At 37.3% G+C, this 27,131-nt stretch overlaps 1 protein-coding gene across 3 annotated transcripts in view; it reads left to right on the forward strand.

The window, feature by feature from the left end:
- Window positions 1-27,131, forward strand: part of VRK2 (VRK serine/threonine kinase 2) — an 88,782-nt gene that overhangs the window by 57,148 nt on the left and 4,503 nt on the right. For all 3 annotated transcript variants that reach the window (XM_020996215.2, XM_020996214.2, XM_078149528.1), the window contains 3 exons: window positions 10,338-10,458; window positions 12,901-12,959; window positions 20,585-20,769. In XM_020996215.2, coding sequence (XP_020851874.1) covers window positions 10,338-10,458; window positions 12,901-12,959; window positions 20,585-20,769 — 365 coding nt within the window. The remainder of the gene's footprint in view (window positions 1-10,337; window positions 10,459-12,900; window positions 12,960-20,584; window positions 20,770-27,131) is intronic.

The raw sequence follows: 27,131 nt of genomic DNA on the forward strand, positions 1-27,131 counted from the left end.
TTGATCTACTTTATTTTGTAACTTGAGGTAGTTCACCTCCCCACTCCCCAATCCCAAAACCTGGTGGTCCCCCCTTCCCTGGAGCTCAGTATATTGGTGCTGGATTTATGGAGAATACTCAGTCAACTGCAGCTCAGAAATCCTGAACTAAAGCACCAGCCTTAGTCTACCTACTCTGTGGCAGGGATTACAGTTATATGTCACCTTGCCTAGCCCAGGGCAAATTTTCAAAGGTAGGAACTCATCTCTTTCCTTTGAGTATAGAGTAAAGAAAACTACTATTTTTTTACTCAGGTAGGCTTAAGTTTGAAATGTAATAGTTATTTATATATTTGCCTCCACATACCATCTCTCAGGTGGCCAATAAATGTATTTTAATTTAGATTTGTCATACCTAATGAAAACCACTTACGTAACTAAGTTTTCATCCAACTCATATTCATATTTTAAAATGTTTACTGATAATTTTTTTAGGTTAAAACTTTTTTTTCTGCGGATTGTATTGATTTTATCTTTTACCAGATTATTGGCAGAGTGAGGCTTTTGAGAGGAATTTAAGATGTTTCTCTCACATCACTGTAACTGGAAATTTTGTATCTCCTGAGTTGGCATTGTTTTGGTAGTATAACTATACTACAATATGATTGGCTCAGATATTCACCTATCTTAACTGAAACAACTACAACACTGAGCTAATTGTGACTTTTGAGCTATTTTCTCTTAATCACTCTACTCCTTCCTCCAGTAAAAACCCTTAAAACGCTAGTAGGCTGTAGAACTTTCTGGCACCCTATAACTAACTAATTTTGTACCCAAGGCAAGAATATAAAATTGTGCCACCTCACCTCAATGGCTTGGCACTTTGGAGGTAGTAAATGCACACTTTACACTTTTTTCTGCACCCTCCACCTTTTCACACTGAGGTTAAGTTTCCCATTTCTAGCTGGCGGTTTCCATCTCTGAAACTGTTACTCTGGTAGTACCGTCTATTGGATGGGCTTAGGTTTGTGCCATGCCAGCTCTAATTGTGTCATTCTTTTCCTCTAATGCATGGGATTATGACCTGAACAAGCTATCTTTTATAAGAAAAGAGATAGGTTTTTTTTTGCCATTACCTAGTAAACTTTTGGCATCATTTTTTTCCCTGGAAAATAATAAATTTTGATAAATGGATTTTTGCATTTAGGTTCTTGATTTGCCAAGAACGAAATCAGGATGGCCATATATTTAGGAAACTGTTCAGATTCCTAATTTATTTTCTTCTTTATTATGCTTAACCCATAGATGTGATTTGCTTTAAGCAAACACAACATATAGAAAATTAGTATTTATTGGAAAGATAGATTAATCAAAAGACAGTTTGCAGAAGGATTCATCATAAGATTCAAAGTAGAAAGTTTCACTAGTGCATTTAAAATAAGATTTGATTTTTACAAAACTTTTGTGAATCCATATGTTGCACATAGTGTAGGTGTAATATGCTTTCTTCCTCCTTTTTCCATTTATACTTTTTGTGCACAGTTTCCGTAAAACTATGACTTCTGCTCACACAGGCACATTGGAGACAATATGAAAGGGTTCAGAAGGTATCGTGAAGGAAATAACTGTTTCTGAATTTATGTCGTCACCCGGCTCTTTTTTTGTATTCTGGGCTTGATTCCTTAGGCAGCTTACAGCGTAGCCCAATCCATAGTACTTTCCCAGGAACAAACAACACAAAAATATAAACAAATGCACAATAAATCAGTCCCTAATGATGAGTTGTTCTTCCAGGAAGAGGTGTCTTCAGGCTCTCGTGTCCTTCTTCCTGCCAGCATACTCTACAGCCATAATATGAAGGCCACTTTGGGGATGCTAGCCTATAGATCTGAGTCCTCGCTCATTTTATATTCTACCTACAGCTAGCTCCTGAATAGAAGACAGGCTTACACACCCTCTTTAGGATTACTGAGATGAGTTTTTGCCTTTCCATTTTAATAGCTTAGTTGCCCTGCCTCCTTGATTTTACTACACACTGGATGGGATTCAGTGAAGTCAGAAATTTAGTGAAGACATTTGTCATTTTATATGATTGGTAGATACCAACTATGTAAGGAAAATCAGCAGTTGTTTTCATTTCATTTGGGACAGTTAGATGGCATGATAGATAGAGCACATTTGAACACTGCCTCATATATTTGCCAGCTGTGTGGCCCTGAAATAGTCACTTAACTTCTCAGTCTCAGGTTCATAATCTGGAAAATAGAGATGATAATAATAAAGCCTGCCTCTTAGGGTTTTTGTGAGAATCAAGTGAAATAATATATGTAAGATGCTATTTATATGTTAACTAATATTATTATTTCTTAACCAAGTATTATAGACTTAAGGAATAAATATCCTTTTACTAGTTTAGTGTCCTTTACTAGGTAGACCCAGCTATAGAAAATAGCAAAGAAAAATTACATTTTTGATCTACACTAAATCAAATTAATGAAATTTCTTAAGCCATACAGAATTTTAAAAAACAAAAAAATTTTGTCTCAGGCACTTGACATACTAGCTGTGTGACCCTGGGCGAGTCACCTAACCCCCATTACCTCAAAACAAAAACAAAAATAAAACAAACAGAAACAGAATTTTTTTTTATCTGAAATTTCATTGACTTATCTTTTATTTGTGCCTGAAGGTCAGAAAAAAGGGATCCATAAATTCTTGTGTCTGTGAATTGAATAATAGTAGTGTGGTGTCATGGTTAGAGTGCTGGGGTCAGAAAGACCCAAATCCTGCTTCATACAGGTAGCTTTTTTATGCTAGGAAGGTTACATAGAATCAGTGTGCCTCAAGCAACTCCCTGCGTCCTATCTGTTATGTCATAGATGGTCCATCATCAGCATAATCCCCATTTGGGGAAGTCCCTGAATGCATTCCTATCCCTAAAAATTCACTTAATGGCTTTTAGTACACTATATAGCTTAATCTGAGAGTAGCCTTCCCTCTGCTCTAAAAGCAAAGAAATACCATAGACACTTAGTAACATGTAAACAAAGAAAATTATCAGAATATTTGATGTGTACCCACTGTAAAAATCCAGAAATGTTGACTTTGCTATGTTTGGTCAGACCCAGTGAAATATTCCGATTTCAGTTTAGAATTAACTTATGAGATGGCCATTTATGGTGATCTGACTGGAGTGTCTAGTTTTTGCTGCTATTTGTAATGGTGATCTGAGAACTGAAGCTTTAAACCTCATTTTTGTTTGGAATAATTGGGTTTTTATAATGAAGTAGCTTGTAAGAGGTGATTTTTGCCAATCAGCTTTTCCATCTGAGTGTCTTATCATTGAGTTAAAAAAGCCTTTTTGGCTATTAGCTTGTTCTATTATTGCTGCCAAAAAAGAGAAAAAGAAAGATATTACTGAAGCAATATATGTGTGTGTGTGTGTGTGTGTGTATATGTATATGTATGTATGTGTGTGTGTATATATATATATATATATATACACATATATATATACATATATATATACATATATATATATACACACACACATATATATATATATATATACATATATATATATATATATATACATATATATATATATATATATATATATATATATATATATATATATGTATATTCATGGATTATTCCAAACTCATTTCTTTCATGTGACCCAAAGGTATTTTCTGAGAGGCTAAAGTTCTTTGTTTAGTGTAAAATTAGAAGAAAACACATTGGACTGAAATTTTTCCTTGTTCATTTTTTATAAAGTCCAAGATGTATAAACCATACACCACTTCAGGCTTGTTGCTTGATAATTAAAAAGAATTATATCTGCGTCAAATGCACCTTTTTAAAATTTGTTACATTGTTAGTAGTGTTAAAAAGTAATATTTAGATCAATACGTAGTATGGATTTTTGTAGATTTTCTACTCACTGAGGCATGCAGTCAATACCTAATTTCTCTGGAGATATACTGCACTTAACATATTGAGCTTCTCTAAATACTCCAGACCTGTGCATTGAGTATGTAAGACCCATTTTAATTTGCCATCATTGATGACATAAGAAGACTATAAGCTGTCTAAATTATATTCTTCTTAAAATATGTTGGTGTGTGCAGGGAATTTCAGGATAATTTTCCCTTTTACAGTAGAAGGAATTACATACTATATTATTATTATTGTTTTTAGCCACTTGCTACATATGCAGGAAATCTAAGTCTTAAAAGTGTTATTTCTTGTATGGCTTCCCTTCACTTATAATCAAGTCCTCAGATTTACAAAATGTGTGTGAAATAAACTGAAAATGCATTTATATGTTTCAGAATCTGGAAAAATGACATGGTTTATGCTCTCTACTAGTTTTCTTAAATGGCAAATGACAAAAAAATTAACCCCTTTCTTAATGAGGTACCATGCTCATTTCAAACATTGGCTAGTCAAATAGCATAGAAGTGGGCGGTTATGTCTACATGTAGATAAAATTGGCTGTTTTCCATAGTCTGTATATCAGCTCTAATAAAAAAAATATGGTGCCATACACCATCCAAGAAACAGCATTTGTTGTGGACACAATTTTTCACTTTCCCTCTGCCTTCCCTCTTCCCCTTCTCAGATTTGACATTTGGGGTTGACTTTTCCGTGTTGGCATATATCTTCACCACATTTCTGTATACTCCTAACAGAACTCTTTGATTTGGTGATGGATTCATTCTACCAGAGAAACCAGTATAAAGCAAACCAACTCCCCTTTGGTAGGCATGTAGTCAGTCACTGTTATTTCTGTGTAATACCTGCACTTCATTTGCAAGATAGTTTACATAAATTTTGTTTTGATCCTCACAATAAACCTGTGAGGTAAGTGCATTATTGTCTCTATTTTATAAATAATGAAACAGAAGCTTAAAGGTAGCACTGAACCTGGAGTCTGGAAGACCTGAGTTCAGATCTAACTTGAAACACTCACTTAGCAGTATGACTCTGGCAAGCCTATCTGCTTCACTTTCCTTATCTGCACAGTGAAGATAATACTAACCCATTTCTTTGGGTTTTTGTGAAAATAAAATGAAATAATATTTGCTAAGCATTTTGCAAGACTTAAAGTGCTATATAGATACTAGAGATGATGATGATGATGGAGTAAGGCAAAGGGCTGAGTTCAGTTTTTCACTCTACATCCAGTGTACTCTTTACCACTTTATGCATCTTAGAGAGGTTAAGTAACTTGACCAGCATCACACAGGCAGAATGTGTCAGCGGCATGACTGAAAGCCCTGGTCTTTCTGACTTGGAGGCCGTTATTCTCCTGCCTAGATATTACTGCAGTTTCTGAAAGGGAGGGCAATATGCTATACTTCAAATAAAGCATTAAACACTATCATCTAAGAATATAAGTTGCAACCTTACAATTCTTTATCAGTGGAGGAAGAAGTGTTCACACCAGAGAGATCCTCCCACTGATGAAATCATAGATCTGGACCCCAGAAGTCATCATAAAAATACCCAGCTCTTTACCATTCCAGACCAAACTTCATGAGCCCTGATTTCCATTTGTTGTTCAGGTAGAAAAACAAGAAATCCCTTGCTCTTTTGATTTTCTACATGTTCATCATCTTGGGGAAGGATTTCCTTGCTTTGGTTATCTTACTGTCTTTTCTTTTCAGTCATTTAGCAAGGAAGGGAATAAACATTCACATAGAACCTGTATGCCAGAAACTCTGCTAAGCACTTTACAAATATTATCTCATTTGACCTTCACAACTTTTCAAGCCAAGTGCTGTTATGATCCCCATTTTGCTGTTGAAGAAACTGAGGCAGAGAGAGGTTAAGTGATTTGCCCAGGGTCACCAGCTAGTAAGTTGGTGTGTCTGGATTTGAACTCAGGTCTTCTTGCCTCCAGGTACAGCACTCTGTCTACTCTACTACCTAGCTGCCTGAAGTAGATGTTTTTCAGTTCATACTGTTAAATGATTTTGCATGTGTCATAGTGTTATAATATACTGTAAGCAACAAAACAGGAGAAGGGCAAATAACAGCCACACTGTCTAATCAACACCCTCATTCATCCTTCCCCTCTACACTCCAGTCAAGCTCCAGGCAATATGGATGGAGATATGTTACTCTGACTCTGCCCCATTTAAATCTAACTCATGTGCAAGTCATCACCCTATGATGCCATTGGTCCTCTTCAAAAAGCAAAAGATGAGCAACAGTAATCCTAACCTGAAACAATTCATCTCCTTGAACTGGCCACATGTTTTCTGAAATTGGAACTAGCGTCTTGTAATAATTTAATTGAATATAGGAGTGCAAGACATGGCTTTACGTACAGCAAACAGTCATTTCAGATTAGAAGTTGGATGGCTCAGCCTCTGGAGTCCCATCCAATGCTGAGATTCTATGAAAGTAACTCTTCAATGAAAGAAACTTTGTGACATAGGAAAGCCTTTTATTGGTGATCCTGCTTGGAGTTTTAGACGCTGGCACTATGCCCAGGTCCATTGTCCAGAGCTCATTTATCTTTGGACAGACAGGATCTCACAGGATCATAGATCTAAGGCTAAAAAGGACTCACTGTCATCCTACTACTTAGGGGAACAAGGCATACAGAGGTTAAAGTGACCTAGCCAAGCTGAAATTTATCCTAGATAAAATTCGAGTCAAGGTCCATCTCTGAATCTAGAGCCAGTATTCTTTCCACTGGGCTTCCATCTTCATACGCTTGAATGGAAGTATCAGTGTTTAGGAGTCATAAGCCCAAATAATAGAAGTTCTGTCTTTGGTTTTGTGTATACAAATGTCATCCCCCACTCCTCCCAAAGTAAATGGCTATGCCATTTAATTGGCATAGGATGAAAAATAGTAATAAAGTACCTCCCTTTAAACCTGGGGCACAATCTTCTATAACTACACACAGTTTCAGTAAGAAGAGTAGTTGTGTATACAGTGTATAGAGTATGAAATGTACAACTGCCACAAAATTATCCTAGAATTGCATTCTGAAGTAGAATTAATACTATTTCTTCCCCCTCTGCCAACTGGTGTCCATGAATTACATAATTATATTTTCAGGAACTGTTTGTCACTTGTGCAGATATTTTAAAGAGTTGGACTGTCAGACCTTTGACAGAACCTTACAAGTTTGCAAACTGAAATTGTTTCATATTAATAGGCTAAATATAAATAATATACCCAGCTTTAAAGAGAATTTATTCTTTTAGAGGGATGTTATCACTTGTTTTGAGAGAAGCTACAAGCAAACTTGCATCAGTATTGAAAATTTACCACATTTCTCTGAGAGAATGCCACAGATTCCAAGTTTGGATCTTCAGATTTTTTTTTTTACTAAATTATTGCATAAGTACAAGTGATTCTATTAATTATAATCTCAACTTGAAAAATTGATGCATTTTATGGCAAAGCATTTGTATTAAGGTCTTATTTTCCTATTTGATCATAAGGCCACTGAATTCAGGCATTGTGTATTATTGACTCTTCTATGCCTGCCACAGACTTCTGCACACAGTAGGTGCTTAATAAGTGTCTGTGGAAGTTAAAGTTGAAAGTTGCAGTGTGAGCCAAAGGGCATTAAAGGGTAAGAGATGGCACAAACCCACAAAGTGTGAAAAATATGACTCTTCTATGCCTGCCACAGACTTCTGCACACAGTAGGTGCTTAATAAGTGTCTGTGGAAGTTAAAGTTGAAAGTTGCAGTGTGAGCCAAAGGGCATTAAAGGGTAAGAGATGGCACAAACCCACAAAGTGTGAAAAATACATGAAAGAGAAAAGTATAACTTATTTATGGTCTTTACAGTTTCTTTGAAAATAGTTCTCTAAAAAGCAATGGAACCATTTATAAATTCTTCGAAAGAACTGTGTTTTAAAAATTAAACTTTAGAACATTTCAGCTGTGATAATTCATTTTCAGGTTAACTATATGTACTTGTCACTATGGGGATGTTGAGTCATAAGTAAGAATTTTTTACTTGTAATTTATCAGGGATTAAAACGAACCTTGCTTTTGTGAATGATATTCTTGCCAGCAAAAATCTTGACTACAGAGGAATGCTTTTCTGAGGCATTTCTGAGCCTTTAACAGCTCTTAAAAAAATATAAAGTTTGAAGGGAAGAAGAAAAGAAATAATCATTGTTAGAATGTCTAGAGGCTCAACTTCATAAAAAGTTGTAACCTTTAAGTTTCTGCCCTTATCTGCATATAGCAACTGCTTTTCTAATTCATTAATTCCTTCTTCAGTGGTGATAGTGATAGACTATGAAGTATTCTTTGTGTAAATGAAGGGGTTTTTTTTTCCTTTTGAAATTCAGTGACCATGATAGTAAAAATACTCTAGCTCTGAAGGTAATGTTAGTATGTGGGTGCAGGAGATCAGAAAATGGGCAAAGACTGAAAATGTGAATGAGAATTTATTTTAATTAGGTAAGGCCAAATTATAATAGTGAGGTAAAAGTTAACTCTCCAAGGGCTATTTCACATGAAAACCAGTTATGAAAGATTGGTTTCAGAAATGTGAAAGACTTGCGATTACTTATAGCTTCATATCAATTACTCCTTCAATAGGGGGGGAATGGGGGCAAAGGTGATGCCCATTCTATTTTCATTTTGATGACTTCTGCAAGGGTCCACTTGCATATAGCCTGTATCATCCAAACAGGTGATAGAAGATCATTTTGTGAAAATTGAAGGATCTGAAATCAGAAGTACTGGTTTATATGGTGGTAATCTGGAATGGCCATAATGGAAAAAAAGGCTTTGTGAAAACATCTGTATGAATGGAACCATTCCACTATTAATGGGAGATTTATTACTGAAGAAATCACTACAGAACAGCAAGTGGTGGAGATTATGTTTTTATTTTAATATGAGAGCCAAGGCTTGCATTAGGACATTGTTGAATCTGGTGCAGAAAATAAATGACACCCGAGGGATCATGTAGCATTCTGCTAGATTGAAGGGCCTTTAATAATCCAATACTCTAATAGCAGTTAAGATAGAGTACGTGTAAGAGCTAATCTTGTCTTTTGCTTTTATGATAACTTATGTATGGTAACAAGAAACAGTTATGATGTGTTGGCACCATTGCTCTTAGTAGATGACTTTTTAAATTAAAAAATAAGTTTGCTAAGTGACTTTTCAGAATTTATTTAATGAAACCCCATAAAATATGATACCTGTTTACAGCAAGTTTAATTCATTGTATTATGTACAGCTCTCTGAGTTTATATGTTCCTGCCCAGATTAATTCTTACAGATATATAACTTTAAATACTAGTCCATTGTTCAAGCCAACTTCAGAATAACTAGAAAAATAGTTGACACTCTTGAGGATTTGTTCATCCATTAATATGAGGGCTTGTCAATCAAGTACCAAATAATTCTGTTACTGGTTTTGTCCCAATTCTCTAGATCGTGTTATCCTTCTTTGGTGTAGCAAAGTACTCTTGAAGTCACATATATCATTTTGCTGAATCCACTCTGTCTGTGTGGGGTACTTATAGTAGCCTGAAATATTCATTTCTTCTTTTAATAAGGTGTTTTTTTGTTTGTTTTTAGGAAAAGCCAACTCAATTTCAAAACTCCATATGTTGTAGCTGTAGTTTCTCACATCAAGAAATACTTGGTGGTCCTTCTTCCCTCTCCCTCCCTCCACAGTACTCCAGTAGTATGTCAGCACTCCCTTTTACCTAGAAATAAACTTTATGAGATTTCAGAGCATCGTACCCCCCGTTCATACCTCCGTTGCAGCTTAGGCCCAGGCAAGTGTTTAGAAAAAGGTTCCGAAGAGCCCAGGGTTCTCAGCTGTACACTAGATGGCAGTTTTGCCATTTCTTCTCTAGCTTCCACTGCTGCTTGTATAGCAGTAAAGGAACGGCCATCAATGTTTAGTCTGCACTCAGAGGGTCTCTGCATGACCAATGCAGACCCCATGGACTTCCTGGAACATATGTTAGTAATTTAGTTGCAGACATTTATTTCTTTGTTTTACTGCTTGGCTCTTTGAGAAAGTGTTGGTGCCGGGTTATGGGCTGTCTGGATCATGTCAGAGGCCATGGGGATCAAGTTCATGTGACAGGCCAGACTAAGGAAGGATGAAGTTGGAGGAGGTTAGGAAACTGACCCTTACTTTCAACAGCAACAAGTCACTGCCTGTCTGTGGACTGGGGCCAAGAGCCTGGGCGTTTTAGTTCTGCTCCAGCTGAACAAACAAAACACTTTTGCCCATTTGGCTTTTTCATATTTCATCCACAGTAGTTTAGTCAAAGCCCTTTCTATTTCTCAAGAAGTCCTTATCCTTCATCATTTTTTCTCTCTCAATGCTTACTCCTTTAGCCCCATCTAGAAGAGGCGACCTTGAAATCCTCGGCTATTGCATGCTGCAGTGGCTATGTGGGAAACTGCCCTGGGAACAGAACCTGAAAGATCCTGTGGCCGTCCAGACTGCCAAAACAAAGTACACACTTTTAAAGTATTCCATCATTTACAAAAGCAGGTCTGAAAGGAAACATCAAAGAAATCTGACATCCTGGAGAAGATCGCCTTTCACCCTACATGAAAGCTAAAGCAAATTTCTTTAATTAAAAAAATATTGTAAGAAGCACTGGGAAGATGTAAACTCTGAGAAGCTACCCGTAAATACACATGTAGATGAGCTCTACAGTAAGACATAAAGCAGTTTATTTGTTCCCTTTTTAGGGACTTCCAAAGCTTAGATTCTAGATGGTGTTATTTTCAAAGAATAACATCTTCATATTAGTATATACACAATGAAATGAGTATTGAGAATTGGGTATGGGTGACAATAACTGTGTCAAGCACCGGTGTTAACATGGGGACAAAGTGAACCATTTATTGTTTTTCACCTGAGAATGTCTGTCCAATTCTTATGGCTTAGAGGGTATGTGTTTTCTTTATAGAAAAACCTTTTGTTTAAAGTTGCACATAGGAGGCAGATGATCTTACAGCTACATAAGCATTATTAGAATTCCAAATCCAACTTTTTGTCAGCCAGAATCTGTGTTAGAATGAGAATTAGGTCAGAATAAGAACACAGCACATTCTCGCTCTTCCATTCTCTCACTGATTAGACTTGAGAAAGTCAATTGCACACAGCGCAAAGTAACCAGTTTTTCATTATAGACCAAGATATGCTTGGCAGTGGTTATCCATAGATGTAATATCACAATTGGAAAAGGCAGCAAAGTTTTAAATAGGGCAAGTCACAACAGAAGTGCACAATAGGGATAACTGATCCACAGAAATCAATCTGCAAATTGTGTGGCATCGGCTCTCAGCAGAGAGAAAGGTTAGCCTGCAGACTCTGGATAATACAAACTACATTTGTAAATGTTGACATATGTTATAGTTAATATTTCTTTTTTGGAAGTTTGGATTGCCATAGCCTTTTTGCTCCTCCTCCCCATCCCAAACTAATACATAGCTGCAATTCAACGTTCCATCAATCATTCATGCTCTTCAGTGATCCATGTGTCCAAATTAACCCTTGGACACCTGGCATTCTTCAGAATGTGAGCCACATAAGTACTCAGAAAGACAGATGTTTACATGCAATGCTCTTGTCCAGTTAGAATCAAGAAATGCAAGTTATTACACTCTATTTTGCTGAGTGAGAAAAATGAACTTGAGTTCATATAATATTGTTAGGATAATTTGAATTAAATAGATATGGTTTATTTTAAATAAAATGCTACCAAATACTGTGTTAACTTTTTTTTTCATTAGTCTATCTGTAATCAGGTGTTAATCTAATCAATGTGAAATAGTACAAGTTCTCACCACCCCCAACCACCACATCATAGGTCGTTGGCTAATTTTCGGTATTTTCTGTTATTCTACAAGACAATAGAAGCCTACCATATATGTAATGTGTGTGTACACACGCACATCTATACACAATCTGTCCCAGTTATGTTTACTGTGGGGAGATATAACGCTGAATATCCTCATTTTGGTGTGTTTGTAAACTCTTCCTTTATGCCGCTTATTTTCCTAGGCCACGGTGACATTACAAATTGAAATGAGCACACGATGTGTTTGTTGTCGTGGTTTTGCATATGTCTGGGTTTGTGCCGTGAAGTGCGTACCACAAGAATGTTAAGTTGCATTTTTAGTATTTGTAGTGCACACAGCTGAGTGCAATAGAAGGAATTTTTTATGTCCAGCCTAATGTACAAGATATATACACACACACACACACACACACACACACACACACACACACACACAACACACACACACACACACATATATGGAAAGCTAGGTTGGGGAAGAAAGTGTCATTTTTTTAGACCTTTGCTTGTCACATTGTTTATTATAGCTTAGTCAAAACTATTTCTTATTGAGGAGACAAATTATCAGTGGGATTTGAAATTTTCAACTGCCTGAGTAAGAAGCTTTAAAAATCAGTTTCAAGTGTCCTAAAAATTCAACCCTCTCTACCCACCTCCCTGTTTTTATGTTTTAGATCAAATGAAATAAGGTACATAGGAAGCTTTGAAAACCTTGAAGTACCATATAAACGAGCTATCATTGTTATTTTAAAAGGACAAAACACTGACATTTAATTCAATTTTCCCTTAAAATGTTTCTATGGAGAATAATTATGACAGATTTCATTCCCAAAGTTAACTTAGACATCCCATTCACACAGACTTACAATCAGAGCATTCTGTTTTTCATTGTAAGGCTGACCAGGAGGAATTCTGGCCTTTCCTTCCCAAGCCCACAACCCCAGGTATGCTGGGAATAAGGCTGCCAGTAGTTAGCCTTCTCAGAGATCCCTTCCCCACAGAAGCCGGATTTTATTGTTGGCTATTTTTTCAAATGAATCACCTGCAATAAAAACAAATTAAATGTGTGCTATGTTCTGTTTTAGTCTTCTGGATGAGCTCCCCAATTCAGTGATGAAGTGGAATCCTTCTGGAAACAGCTGCCGTAAGTCTGATTATCGCCTCTATTGTACATTTTATGGCTCACCGCCTTTGGCCACCTCCCTACTTCACTATCCTTCCCCTTTCCACCCACTCCTTGCTCTACCACCTCCACACCCTTCCCTCCCCCCCAAAAAAAAGAAAAAGAAAATTCGTCATAGACAGATTGCTGTCTAGAATGGTGAAAACAAAGGCTTTGGTAATTTAATGTATTTTTGACCAAAGAATATGAACCTACAACTTAAAATAAGTGGATTTCTAGTAGTTGTAGAATTACTCTGCCAATTGGTTATTCTTTGGGGGTTAATGTTTTGAGAATTCTGCAAGGGCTTAACAACCAAGTATACCTTATTTCAGGTGCACATGTTAACACTTATTTTTTTCTTGCTCATGTATAATTTAAAGAAATACATTGATGGGTACCAGAAGAAAAAGTTTTAGAAACTATTATTCCAGGAAAAGATGACTGCTTGCTATTAAGCATGTATAGTGGCGGTGGTGCTTAATGAAAGACTAAATACAGCAAATAAGTACTTTACTTTTACACTGAACAGGTAACAGAAACTTCTAACCTATCCAAAACACAGGAGCTTTGTGTATAGAAATGAATTAGGTTGTTTTCTCTCTGACGCTGTTTAGAGGATGCCTTCATGCTTTAATTGACAGCATTATCAGTATCACCCAAGCTCTTGTCATTTGTGTATACGTCCATGACCCGTTGTTAAGCTGTGGTTTAACTACTGAGTCAGACTGTCATTTAGAAGCCTAGACAAGGGCTCGCTTTTGCTTCTGTTGTCAGACTTTCTTTCATCACGGAGGGTGATAAGCAGAGGGGAGATTTGCTCCCTCTGTTGTTGTGTTGCTTAGTCCCCAGATGAGCAATCTGATAACTCTTTGAGGGCCCTCTGGACCTTGCGTATTGGTCTAATGTGAAGCAGACCCACCATGACTTCTGTCCAAGAGTTGAAAACTACAGTTAGCCATTGTTGACATATCTAGTCATTTGTTTACCTAAATATCTTTTTTTTTCTTTTAAAGCTTCCAAAGGAGGTCATTTAAGCATAGTGGAAAGAGTGCTGGCTTTGGGAAGAGATATCTTGGGTTCCAGTTCATTTGTTCTTTTCTTCCTCTGTGACTTAGGACAAGTCACTTAACCATTTAATCAACTTAACCCCTCAGTGCCTTATAAAGCCCAACAAAAGACTTGGACCACATGGCCACTCTAAGACCTCTTTGAGTTTAAATCTCCAATCCCATAATAGTTAGCATTTATATAATGCTTTAAGGGTAGCTAGGTGGCCCAGTGGATAGTTTTACAATCAGGAAGACTCCTCTTCTTGAGTTCACATCTGGCCTCAGACACTTGCTAGTTGTGTGACCCTGAGCAAGTTACTTAACCCAGTTTGCCTTAGATTCCTCCTTTGTAAAATGAGCTTGAGAAGGAAAAGGCAAACCACTCCAGTATTTCTGTGAGAAAATCCCAACTGGGGTCATGAAGAGTCAGACAGGACTGAAAAGACTAAATACATCTCATTTGATCCTCATGACAACCCTATGTGGCAGGTGCTATTATTATTTTCATTTTACAGATGAGGAAAATGAAATTGAGGGAAGTTAAGTTGATCAGTAAGTAAGTGTCAGGTCTTCTTGACTCCAGGGCCAGCACTCATTCATTACACCACCTAAGCTGCCTAATGAGGCCCTATGAGATAAAAGTGGCACCTAATATGTCTACCAATTTTGATCAAGTTCTCTTTACAGTAGGAACTTGCCCCAGTCATCTCCCAAACTTCAACAACTTCTTCTAGTCAGGTCATTTAGTAGTTATTTTTTAAGTGCTTTCAATGAGCCCAACATTGTGCTTAGCACCGGGAATATAAATATAAGTAGAAAGAAAGATAGTCCCTACCCTCAAGGAGTGTACATTCTAATGGGGGAAGGTGTCTCAAGTGGGAGGAGTATGCATGCATTTGTTTTACCTTTTTATATTACTACGTCCTTGGCACTTTACACCAGCAGCCTTCTTTTTTTTTCTTCTAGAATGAGAGATAGGAATGAAAGGCTGATTTAAAAAAATAAATTTAAAAATTATTCCATGGTTAGAATGACATGAAAAGAATCCAGGATGACTGCATTTTATGCATTATTTGGTAATACTGAAGGATCATTTCTGATGTGGCATTTAAGGTCCTTAAGAACAGAGACTTGGTCCTAATTTCATCTTTGTATTCCAGCACCTAGCACAAGGCCTTGCCCATAAAAGGTATTTAATAAAGTTTTGATTTAAATTAGTATACCTCTTTCTGCCTTTCTCCTCAAAAAGAATTTTAAATGCAATTTTGTTTTATTTTAATGGCCAGCCAAATTTTACCATGCAAGGATTTATTTCAGTTAAGCAAGAGGAATGCTTATATGGTGGTGAAGACTGATGCTCTTACTATTATTACTTACAGGTACTATTAGAAATCATTTTGAACCTCAGCAGGACTCCTGAAGGAAAGACTGGATAGTGTCTTTGTTGGGTCCTAACATTTCCCCTGTTGATTGATAAGAGTTTCATTGCTACTGTCAAAATTATGTAATTTTAACAAGCCACAGAGAAAAGCAGCATGGTTAGGCAGCTGGCCTTGAAGTTAGGAAGACCTGGGTTCAAATTCTACCTCCAGCAAAGAGTGACTAGGCTACCCTTGCAAAATCTCTTACTCTTTTAAGTTCCTCAGGCAACTCTCTAGGTCAGTTAATTGCTTAGCTGGTATAGATTTTCCTTGGTAGAGGGAGTTTCCTCATTCAGAGTTCTGCATACCAATAAAATCATAGGTCTGAATCAAAAAACAAAACAGAAAGACCCTTTATTCTTAAATTAGGAAGTAGTTTATGTGAAGGAGACTGGCTGCTAACAGTATGGAAATGGAAACTTTGTTAAGTTTTTGAGTTTAAAATGGATTAAAATGTACAACATTCACTTTAATAATAGTTTTCATTTTTATAGCACTTTAAAGTTTGCAAAGCACTTTATATACATTAGCTCATTTGAGCCCTAAGTCTATCAGGTAGGTTCTCTTATACTCTTTCCACTTGAAGGAAACAATATAGTTTAGAAAGGTAAGGCTTCTTAAAATAATAAGCAGTGATGATATTCAAATAATCTTCTCTAGCATCAAGGACACTATTAATATTCCCTATATCTTAGCCAGTCTTTTAACTAGCATTTATTGTGTCCACTATACACCAAGCACTATACTAAGTACTAGAGATACAAAGAAAGAAAAAAGAATATTCCCTGCATTCAAGCTGCTCATAGTCTAATTCTGTAATTCTAGAACTAAATACCTCTTCTGAGATGCAAGATTTTCTTTCGTCACCTCCAAAGTTAAAAAGCCAACATCTTAAATCTGTATTACATCATAGTGGCCTAAGCTTCAGGTGGAGAGTAAATCACTATTTAGGAGTTAGGTTGCTGTGTTTTCCCCTCGTCTGTCTTCTTCAGTGTTTCTCTTTCTCAAATCCCAGACCCTGGAAGGGTCCTTCCATCCCATAGGTCCAGTGGGGTGGTCCCAGGATTTCTTTTTTTCTTCTCATCTACCACCTTTTGGAATTTTCCTTTCTTCTTCCCTTCTTGGCACAAAAGACCTGATTGTGCTAGCAAACCAGTCAACAAACATTCATTAAGGGTTTACCATTTGCTGAGCACTGTGTCTGAAAGTGCTAAGCCAAGAAAGGCAGGTACACAGTTCTTGCCCTCAAGGAGCTCACGTTCAAGTAGGGGACAGAATATGCAAATAATTCCATACATATAAGTTCTATACTTTGTACACAGAAGACGTCTTAGAGAGAAGGCCACCAGCAGTAAGGAGGTGGAGAGGAAGGGTGCGCTGTATGGAGGGGAAGGGGGAAAGAGAAATCCTGATTAGAAAGCAACTGATTGTGATGAGGGAAAGGGAAGCCAGTAGCTAATTTTTAATGCTCGAAGGAAAAAAAAAATTAGGGATATACATTGATCCACTTAGTATACAGTTGTGTCCAAAAGGTACTGGTAGGGAGTCCAAAGTCCCGGTTTCATCCCAGTCTGATGGGGGAGAAAGGCAGAGGCTCTACTCCTCAGCAGTTTCTGGGTTGCAGCAGGAGCTGTCTAGGACTTTGGATAAGGAGAGGTGTATTATGGATATTCCAAGTTGGAACTCCCTAAATTTCTCCACAGACACACTGTTATTCATAAGTAGTGGTTAGTTTCTGGTAATACTATTAATAAGTACAAGCAATCTATGATTTATGTACACCTGACTTACATTCCTTGCAGGCATCTGGCAAGAGCAGTAACTCCCCTTCCCTCCTTGCTGTTGCTTCCTGGGAATGCCCCCAACTCAACCCAAGTCTTGCTTTCAACTTGACCTCAGGACAGGATGAGAAGAAAGGAAATGGGAGAAGAGGGAGGCAAACACTCCTTTACTACCTTCACCATTTTCTCTTGTTCTCTAATGGGTACCTGGGCATTTGTCTTCTTCGTAGCCTTCCTGGCCTGTGCCATCTCTTCGTTTCCATTCCAGAGGTTCTGTCCTTATTCAAATGAGTTTTTATTAAGCAACTAATACCTCTCCAATGGGGATCCAAAAAAAAAACCAAAAGCCCCTGTCATATACTAAGGGAATTATAACAAAATAATTTAAGTAGGGAGAGAGTACTAACAAATGGGGCTGGAGGGAAACTCCATGTAGGGTGCCAATCTGAACTGTGTTTAGAATGAACCTAGGGAGAGAGGGATAAGGAGGAAGTCCATGCCAGGCACATAGGAGCGCTTGTGTGAGGCACTGACAGGAAATGAAATGTTGTTTATAAAGAGCAGCTAGTTTGATTCGGAAAAGAAAGTGAATGGGAAGGGAGTAATAGAAATAATACTGGAAAGGTAAATGGGAACGTTATTGTGGAGTGGAGGACTTCAAATGCCTAACTGAGGTTTTATATTTCATCCTAGAAGCAATAGAAAGTCACTGATATTTGGGTTGAAGTAACAAGGTGAAGTGTGTTTTAGGAATCTCAGTTTGGCAGTTATATGGAGGATGAATTGGAGTGGGGTGTGACTAGTATTAAATTAGGAGACTGAAAAATAGTCTAGGTGAGAGGTAATGAATGTCTTCAACTAGATAAGAGGGAGAATAGAGACTTGAGTGGAGAGGAGATAGATGCAGGAGATGTTGTGGAGGTAGGATCAACAAAACTTGGCATAGGGATGATGTAGAGGGAAAAGTCAAGGGTGAGCCCAAGGCTGCAGACTTTGGCAAGTGGAAGGGATGTAATCAACAAAAAGAAGGAAGTTTGGAGGAGGAATGAATTTGAAGGAAATATAGTAATTTCTGTTTTGTATGTTGAGTTTGAGCTGTCTACAGGACACATCCAGATGTAGACATCCAGCTGGCAGTCTTTTATCCCAGAATTTTGTTTTTATAATGGCATGTCTGGGATAGACTGAGTATGACTCCCTCCCCTTCCCCTTTCTGAAATAGGGGGATGTTTTTAGTTTTTGTAGAACAAGAGACCTTCCTCTCTTATGTGTGTCTTTGTTTTTCCTTGCAGGGTCTAAGTGTGGGGGAGAGGAGAGAAGTTGAGTATAAACTGGAGCCATTTTATTCTTTTTTTTACTACCAGTAAAAACCCTCAAAAAACCTCAGAAAGGTTCTTTGCAAGAATAAATTCTTTTCCTAGTGGGTCAGGGAAAGAGAACTCCTGATTGGAAATAACAGGTGGTGGTAGTAGTAGTAGAAAAGGAAGAAGGGAGGTCATTGCTTGGGATTATGGAAGAAAAGGAATGACTCACAAGCAAGCTGCGATTGACCACAAAATTTATGCAGAATTATTTATCCTATAAATAGGCCCCGAACCACCATAACTCCTTACCTACTCAGATATACTCAGGATGTTATGTCACATTTATTCATTGTCATTTCATTAGAATGCATGATCCTTGAAGGCAAGAACACTTTTTAACTCCAAATAAATGCTACTTCATTGATTGTCTCTACACCATTAAAATAGCTCAAAATGCTGATTGATACAATTTTGGTTGACAGAAGGCAAGATAACATCATACCTTGTAAATTGGTCAAGGGAAGAAAAAAAAAAGCAACCCTTGCCTTGTTGCCACATTACTAAAAAATTGGGCCAGAAACCTAAGTAGGTGAGGAAGTTGGGGGGCGGCTGGGCAATAGCAGTGCCAAGGATAGGTCAAACAACTTGATTTTTCAAGAGCGAAGGTCAGAGGATGGTGCGTTTTTGGCACTGTTTTCCAGCAACTAGCTGCTGCCTGGGAGGCTGGGGTGGTTCAGAAAGACTACACTCTGCCATTAGCTGTAGTCGCACAGTTCTTGATGCAACCGCCCTGGAACCAAGGGCACTAATTTAAGCCACAGGCTCCCAGGGAGTAGCCCTGAGCTGTGTGCTTTCAAACAGTCACTGGCTGGGCTATAATGGGGGAATTGGCATGCAGGAGCTCCCTGCTGCCATTTCTGCCAATAGGGATCAGAAGAGAATGCCAAGGACCCTGTAGTTCCCACACCACTACCATCATCACCACTTCTGTCCGCATGGTAGGAGATGTGTAGGGTGGCAGGAAACTCATTTCTGCCAACCCCTACAGCTTCCCCAAATCCTCTTGCCACAGAATGAAAATATCTAGATAGGGAACGAAGAGGCACCTTGTACATGTGGTTGTATAAATAAGCATTAAAAGAAACAAAAACAAAACTCTGCATTTCTGGGATCCACTGAAAATGGACAACACAACTCATTTTCATACCAATTTTTAAAAGCTCCTGTGCCAGGCAGTTACTTAAAGCGTTTTATGCCCTAAATTTCAGACCCTGACCCTTTGAAACAAGAATGAAAAATAGTGTGTCCACTTGAATCACAGCTGTGGTTGCACCTCATTTCTTGGGTACCAGCTGACTTTCAGTGCACCTCACATCTGCCTGTGCATTTTTTATGTTACTTCCCAATACAGAACCAATGCATGCAAGATTGCACCAGCTGAGAAACAAAAGGGAGAACCTCCTCCCTTGCTTCAGCTCCATTAGTCAGGAAGATTGTATGGTGAACGGACAGGTCTCATCAGATATACAGAGCTTCAGAGTGTCAAGCCTGGATGAGAACCTGGAACACAAGGCCATCCCTTAATGTACTATTGTAGCCACTAAGTTGGAACCTTGGTTGACAACTACTGAGATTCTTTCCCCTAGAAATACTGTCAGTCTACTGGCCAAATGACCTTGAATAGGCAAGAGTTACTTTTTTAAAAGTTTAACTTTTTTTGCTTAACTACTAAACACAACTACTTTATTACCATTTTATGATGTTTATATTTTAAAAATATATAGTCATTAAATCCAGATTGTTAATTTTTCCTTCTTTCTGTGAGAATAATACATAAGCAACTAAAAAGCAGTTCATTTTTACTTTAAACCTATACTCTATCCCACTCCATTAATATATAGATCACTTTATTTTAGTACTTTTGAGAGCCTAGAAAACAGTTGCCTTTGGGCATTTGGGTTTTCTGATAGGTGACAAAGAATTTGAAGCTATCAACGAAACTTAACATTTTTCACAGAAAGAAATGACAGCTTAAAAAATGCTTTTCAGGTGAAATTGCCCAGTTTTTGGCATGTGCCAATGGTTTAGCGTATGAAGAAAAGCCCAACTATCAAATGCTAAAGAAAATCCTGTTGGATGGATTGGAATCAAGTGGAATACTTCACAAAGGGCTACTGGAATTTTCCGCTGCTGGATATCCCAGGAGTCCAAGTGCTTCCTCCAAAGATCAAAAAGTAAGTAATGTGATCCTTAGGAGTCGGTGATTACATTTTTATGAAATTTTTGTGCCATAGGAAGCTGATTTAGGTCCTAAAATGAGTCTGACCTTGAAATTTCTTGGTCATTAGGTTTGTTGAGTCCTGTTTCCCCTCATTTGGCCCAGATTCTAGGATGTCAGCTCTTAAGGAAGAAAACTGCCACAAGTAGTTTCGATAAACCCATAGTTTCTGAAGTCAGATAATCTGCGCCTGTGGATTATTAATGTCTCGAAGAAAAACCTGACCTCCTATGGTCAAATTAAAGGCAAAGTTGCCTTTATTGGTCGAAGCATTGAATTCGCTTTCTTTCAACTATTTCTTGCCTCCTTTTTCCTCCAACAATTTGGCCGGTTTTGAGGTGATGATATTCTTGGATTCAACTAGATTATTTGTATGCAGTGTTGCATGATGATTTTTCTAGAATGACATATTAAAAACAAAACAGACATCATTTTTATAGTTCTACCTCCTACCCTCTGTCTCCCCCTTATTTTTTTTTTCAGTCTTGAAAGCTTGGTTAAGCAGGTTTGAAAAGTAAAAAATAAAAAGCAACCAAGATTGATGCCATTAGTGAGATTACTGGACCTGCAACAAAATATCAGTCCTGCTCCTTCAATGAAGCTAGTCTTATGCAAAAGACCTGTTTCATCTCTGATGCATGTGCAATAAGGCAGGGTCAGGGTGCCATTCATTTTTAATATTTCTTGTGAACTTTGGATCATCACAAGTGTATATGAGCCAAGAATGCAGGATGCAAACTAATGTGACTGATAGGCTGCTAGATGAATGGTGAGTCAAGTATCAGTGCACAGATGGTTCTGATTTGCTGAGTTTTGTAGCTGCTGCAACTGAAGACATAAAATATCCTTCTAGTCATAAATTAGCTCTTTGGAAGCAAAACCTTGGCACCAGAGCTTTACAACCTTCAATTAGTAGGGAAAGAAGTATTTGAATGACTGTGGTATTGACATCTGTAGGCCTGCATAGTAATCATTCCTAATAGAAGAGAATATCTGTTTGAGGAGGTTTTGCATGGCTAATTAACTACCAGTGAGAATATGTAATTTTTTCATGATCTCCTGATTGTCACCTTTCTCTCATGATACAATTACGTTTTATTGTAGCAAGTGGCTCACAAACCAATTGTCAGCACTATTTACGTATTGTAGAAGGCAGAACAAAAGTTCATGTTTAATAAAAAGCCACTGGATTTTGATCTTGGTAATTACTGAGACTTATTTTAACAGTTTTATTGACTTTTGTGTTTTTATCACTTTTGCAACAAAACAGAAAAGCCATTTCATTGACATACATTTCCCTTGCAATAATGGTCACCACTTAATCTGCACTAATTTAAGCAGCTTTTTCTCATTTTTGTAGTTTTTCAGCTTAGTAAACTTAATTGAAATATAAAAGAAGCTAATATAAAAAAGTGTTATCTGTATCCTCCTTTGATATAAAAATTTAGATTATACCTCCATAATCTTTATTTTTATCAAGAAAGTCCAAAGGGTTTTTTATATTTTATGAAACCACTTTTATAGGAAAAGAATAGAGCATAAAATTCTTTATTGTTAGGTGCCTCAACCTGAAATAATATCTTGCCTCTTTGTTCTTTCAACTTAGGGCATTTAGTAATTATGAGAGACAAAAACAGAGCATTGACTCATAAGAATATCGGGAAATTAACTAATGTTTTAAATAATACACATTAAAAACAAAATTTACTGTCATGTTAGCCTGGATATAGTTTTTTAAAGTATCTGTCATAGAGATGATATAACTAGTGTATTAAGGTTTTTTTTTTATTAACGAGTGTTTCTTAAGGGTTTTTCTTAAATAAAATTTTATATCAAAGATTTATAGCATATAATATATATGCTCACATAAGTAATTTAGGTTAAATAAGTTAATATGTAATAGGTATACAACCAGTAGCATTTTCATCAAGCAGCTAAGCATTCTTTTTAATATTTTAAATGTTTTAATTTTAATTTTTCCTGAAGATTTGTTGAGTGCAAACTCTCCCCACTGATGCAACTCACAATTCTTCTCTAAATGGGCTTAGAGTGCTATCTGTGGCATTGAGAAAAATGTGCCGTGCCACATGGGAAGTCACGTGGTCTCGTGGATAAAGTGTCTGCTTGGAGTCAGGAAGACCTAGGTTCAAATCCTGCCCCTGACACTGTAACAATGGATATATCACTTTATCATTCTGAATCTGTTTCCACATCTCTAAAATGAAGAAAATAATATGTTATCATTCAGCTCTGATTAGCTGAGAAGCTTAAGTGATCCAGTGCACATGATATTTTGCAAACTATAAAGCACCATGTGTATTATATGTTAAAAGCAGAATTAGAATCAGATCTTCCTGGTTCCAAGGCAGGACTTCTGTATACTAAAGCAAAAGGACTCTATTTTCATACTATTCCAGAAAATAAATTAGAAAATTTCTTTCTAAAAATATAACAAGTATAAGAGACTGATGAAAACTGAATATAGGAGACTTTCAATGACTGGGAGTTTGTGTAACAAAAATCATCTAAAAGTCTAGGATTATCATCCCTTGTGCTTTACCTGGTACCACTTTTGTTTTCCACACTGAGTAGATTTCAGACTCTTTGGTTCATCGTTCTTAGCATATCTTTTGCTCATAGACCACCTGGGTGTACTAGAAGAGGTTATAGAAAGCAAATAAAAGGTTTCCCATGACTCAATTTTCACGAAAAAAAATAGACAAAAAGGTCTGTGGATCAGTCTGCTATAAAAAAGCTGTTTTCTTCCAAGTATATGTGGAGGAGTGAGTGACTGGTTTTTTAAAATTCTATTTCTATAATGATACATTTTAATTAGCTATTAGAAAATAGCCCATTACAAGGAGTGTCTCAGGCGAAAATGCATCCAGTTCTTGAAAGGGAAAAGTGAAGAAGTCTGTTCTCAGTTATCCAGAATTAATAACACAGATGGAAATTCCAAACAGTGCTGCCTATTTGAGTAAACCCAACTGGTCAGAAGTGGACAGACAGGCTTTGCTGATTTTCCGCAGTAGACCACATGTACTCAGTTGACCTAAGGGCGGGGAGAATGCAAGACCCCACAGTTATTATTTTTTGATTATCAAAAAGCATTAAATTTTGTAGTAAAATGCAGCTGGAGGCTGTCCTCCAGCAAGGTTTATATCCCATTCATATATTAAAATCATGCAAGATTTCTTGCTAGATTCAGAGAAAACTGTTTGGTGGTCTTCTGATTATCACTGTCAAGTAAGGCATAAACAGGGAAGCATTTGCTCGGCAAATGTTATTTGTTATTGTCATGTAGGATGTCTGGTCAAGTGCCCAAATGAAAGGAGGATTCCATATACTGTGAAGCAGTCCAGGCGATCCTGCTGGGTAATGACTTTGTGCAGATTACATCAATTCCTTGACTATTACGTGACCTCCTTAACTGAGGCAGCTAGGTAGCCCAGTGCATATTTCCACTGGACCTGGAATCAGGAAGATCAGAGTTCAAATACAGCCTCAGACACTCACTAGCTGTTTGACCCAGGACAAATCACTTAACCTCTGCCTGCTTAAGTTCTTTTACCTGTAAAAGGATAAGATATTTGTAAAGTACTTTGCAAATCTTAAAACACTATAGAAATGCTAGTTTTGTTATTAGGTCCATAGCCACTCAAGATCAGGCTTATAGTCCAAACAAGGAAAAATAAGTGAATAATAATGCACATTGCTCAGATTATGCCACTCAATTAAACAGCCCATTTCTTTAGTTTTAACATGGATCCTGGATAGGCCCTGCAGATGGACAATAAGTAGGTCTAAAAATTGAGTAAGAAGAGTGAAGATTGGATTGAATTTGAGAAATTGTTCAGTGTTTTCAAGAGAACAAACTATTTTCTGATACTAAGAACAATAAGATAAGAACCCCTGACCTAGAGGAAAGTATCCATCTTTTAGTTAGGCTCTGTGAAGAATTAATGAAAGAATGTAGATAAAGCACGCATGATAAGAATGACAAAAATCTCAGGTGTAACAACAGCTCTTAGAGGTTATCGACTCTGACTGGTACCTACAAGTTTCATCTTCCATATCCCTGATGAGTGGCCATTCAGTCTTTTCTTTAAAACATCTACAGAGGAGACTTTAATTATTTAGCTTTAATTATTTGGAACTTTTCCCTTTCATTTGTTTGAAATCTGCATCTCCATAACTTTCCCTTATTGGTCTTAGTTCTGCCCTCAGGAAGCATGCCAAGAAATTTTAGTCTCTCTGCTATTTGAAAACATATATTGTATTCCCCATCAGTCTTCTTCTCTAGGCCACATGTCCAAAGTTCCTTCAGTCTTTGTATCACATGATCTGTGGCTACTTCAGGATTCTGGTTAGTCTTCTCTGGATGCTATGCAGTTTATCAATGACTTCCTTCTTCTGTTAGTTTCTTTATAACCAGTTTATCCATATTGTTTCTTAGACTGTATTTAGGACCAGCTGGCTTATCCCCCTCTGTATTTCTCTACTGCCCACTCCTCTTCACCTGCAGAAACTAAGATTTCAACTAAATCTAAGGGAAAAGTTCCTACCAATTAGAGATGTCCTAAAGTGGGGTGGGTTGCCTTAGGAAGCTGTCTATCCCCTGATAATCTCCTCTCCCTCCCCCCCCCCCCATGAAGGTCTTAAAGAAGAGACTGGTGGCCACTTATCAGAAATAATTGTAGATGGGATTTGTAGGTACCACTTGAAGGTAGCAGCTACCATCTGAGATTGGCATAGGGCAAAGGAATCAGCAGAGGGAGAGGGAAGGAACTATACTCTCATACATTGGGATAGCATCACACCCCCTTCCCTAAAATGCCTTTAAAACATATACTTTGTGATCTAAAGGACTAAAAAATAGAGTATATAGGGGAAGCAACATAAATGACAAGTACAAGGTTAATTTGATGAACAAGGTAGCAGTAAGTCTGATTCTAAACCCCACATTATAAACTCATCTTTTTGAGCTATCGTTCTCAAGTAGTTTTAAGACTGTATGTTTTTAGTAACTGGTCTTTTAAACAAGATTTTAACTGGGAAACAGAAAATTATCCACATTTGGACTGTATATGAATATATAACTGCTGGCATTTCTATAATGTTTTACTGGTTTGCAAAGTGCTTTAGATACATTATCTCCTTTCATCATATGGAAGTTTCATGTGGGGATTTTTAACAAGGAGTTTTATTCTTTAGGCCTGTAGGTTTTGGGGAAAACTTTTACTGTTTTCAGTTTCAACTCTGTGGATCCCTCTTTCATATGTATTCCTTTTCCTTTCCTTTCCCACCTGCCTACTTTTATGAAGAAACTTTCTATTAAGGTTCCTTCCTTTACTGTTTGTGTTAAAAAGCCCATTACTGGAGCTAGGTTATGTCCTTTCACAAGAGTGTGTAAGTCCATATTTAAATGTCTTCAGTCATTTAAGGAGAGCCATACATGGGAGCAATAATGAAAACCTTGAGTTTTGGGCTAGTGATGTTACATGTATTTGTTTAGCACATTTGTTCTTTTTTTAATAGTGGAACACCTTTTTTTTTTTCTTAATTGTATGAAAGGGTAGAGTGGTATTGATAAATAGCACCTAAGTAATTAGGAAATGCATTTCCCAAGTGCAAATAGTGAAAGGCTTGGGGATGCCATCCCTGTGATAAGCTGGGTCCTGCTGGAAAAAAAAAAGATCCAAGATGTTGTTGTGACAGCTTAGACCTATACACAATATGCCAGCATATTTTAAAGGGGAGGAAGGGGCGAACACCAAGCACTTGGCAAAAGAGGCTAAATTGTGACTACAAATTGAAGCTTTGCTTGCCTAGCCATTGTAGATTATTTTCTATTTTGGCACTGGTGACTCCATTATTTCCCCTTTGTGATGTTCTCCTCTCTTCTCTCATATTTAATCCCTGCACTCTCAGCTGTTAGAGGTCTAAAGGTGGTGCTCTGCATCCCACCAATGCTTCTGCTCCTGCTTTGTGCATTGAAGGGGGGCACCACCTCCATTTTAATGCCTGCCTGAAGGATTTTGAGTATCAAGCACCCCAAAAATGTAGCCATTGGTAACATTCTCTATGGGGTGAAACAGAAACACCCTTGCATTAGTGACACAACTTGTAGAGCATAACCCCTGGTACTTAAGATCAGAAAATATAAACTATTTATATTTGCTAAAAGGTCAAATCACCTATGGAAAGGGAGTAGTCATCGTATCCTTTTAGACTTTCACATTAATTAGGCTCACTGCAAAGGTAGAAAACTAAGATGTAGTTAATTAATAAGAATTTAAATTTCAAAGACTTTAACTG

The sequence above is a fragment of the Phascolarctos cinereus genome, unplaced genomic scaffold (genome assembly GCF_003287225.1).
Source record: "Phascolarctos cinereus isolate Bilbo 61053 unplaced genomic scaffold, phaCin_HiC Scaffold_2;HRSCAF=192, whole genome shotgun sequence".
Classification (NCBI taxonomy): domain Eukaryota; kingdom Metazoa; phylum Chordata; class Mammalia; order Diprotodontia; family Phascolarctidae; genus Phascolarctos; species Phascolarctos cinereus.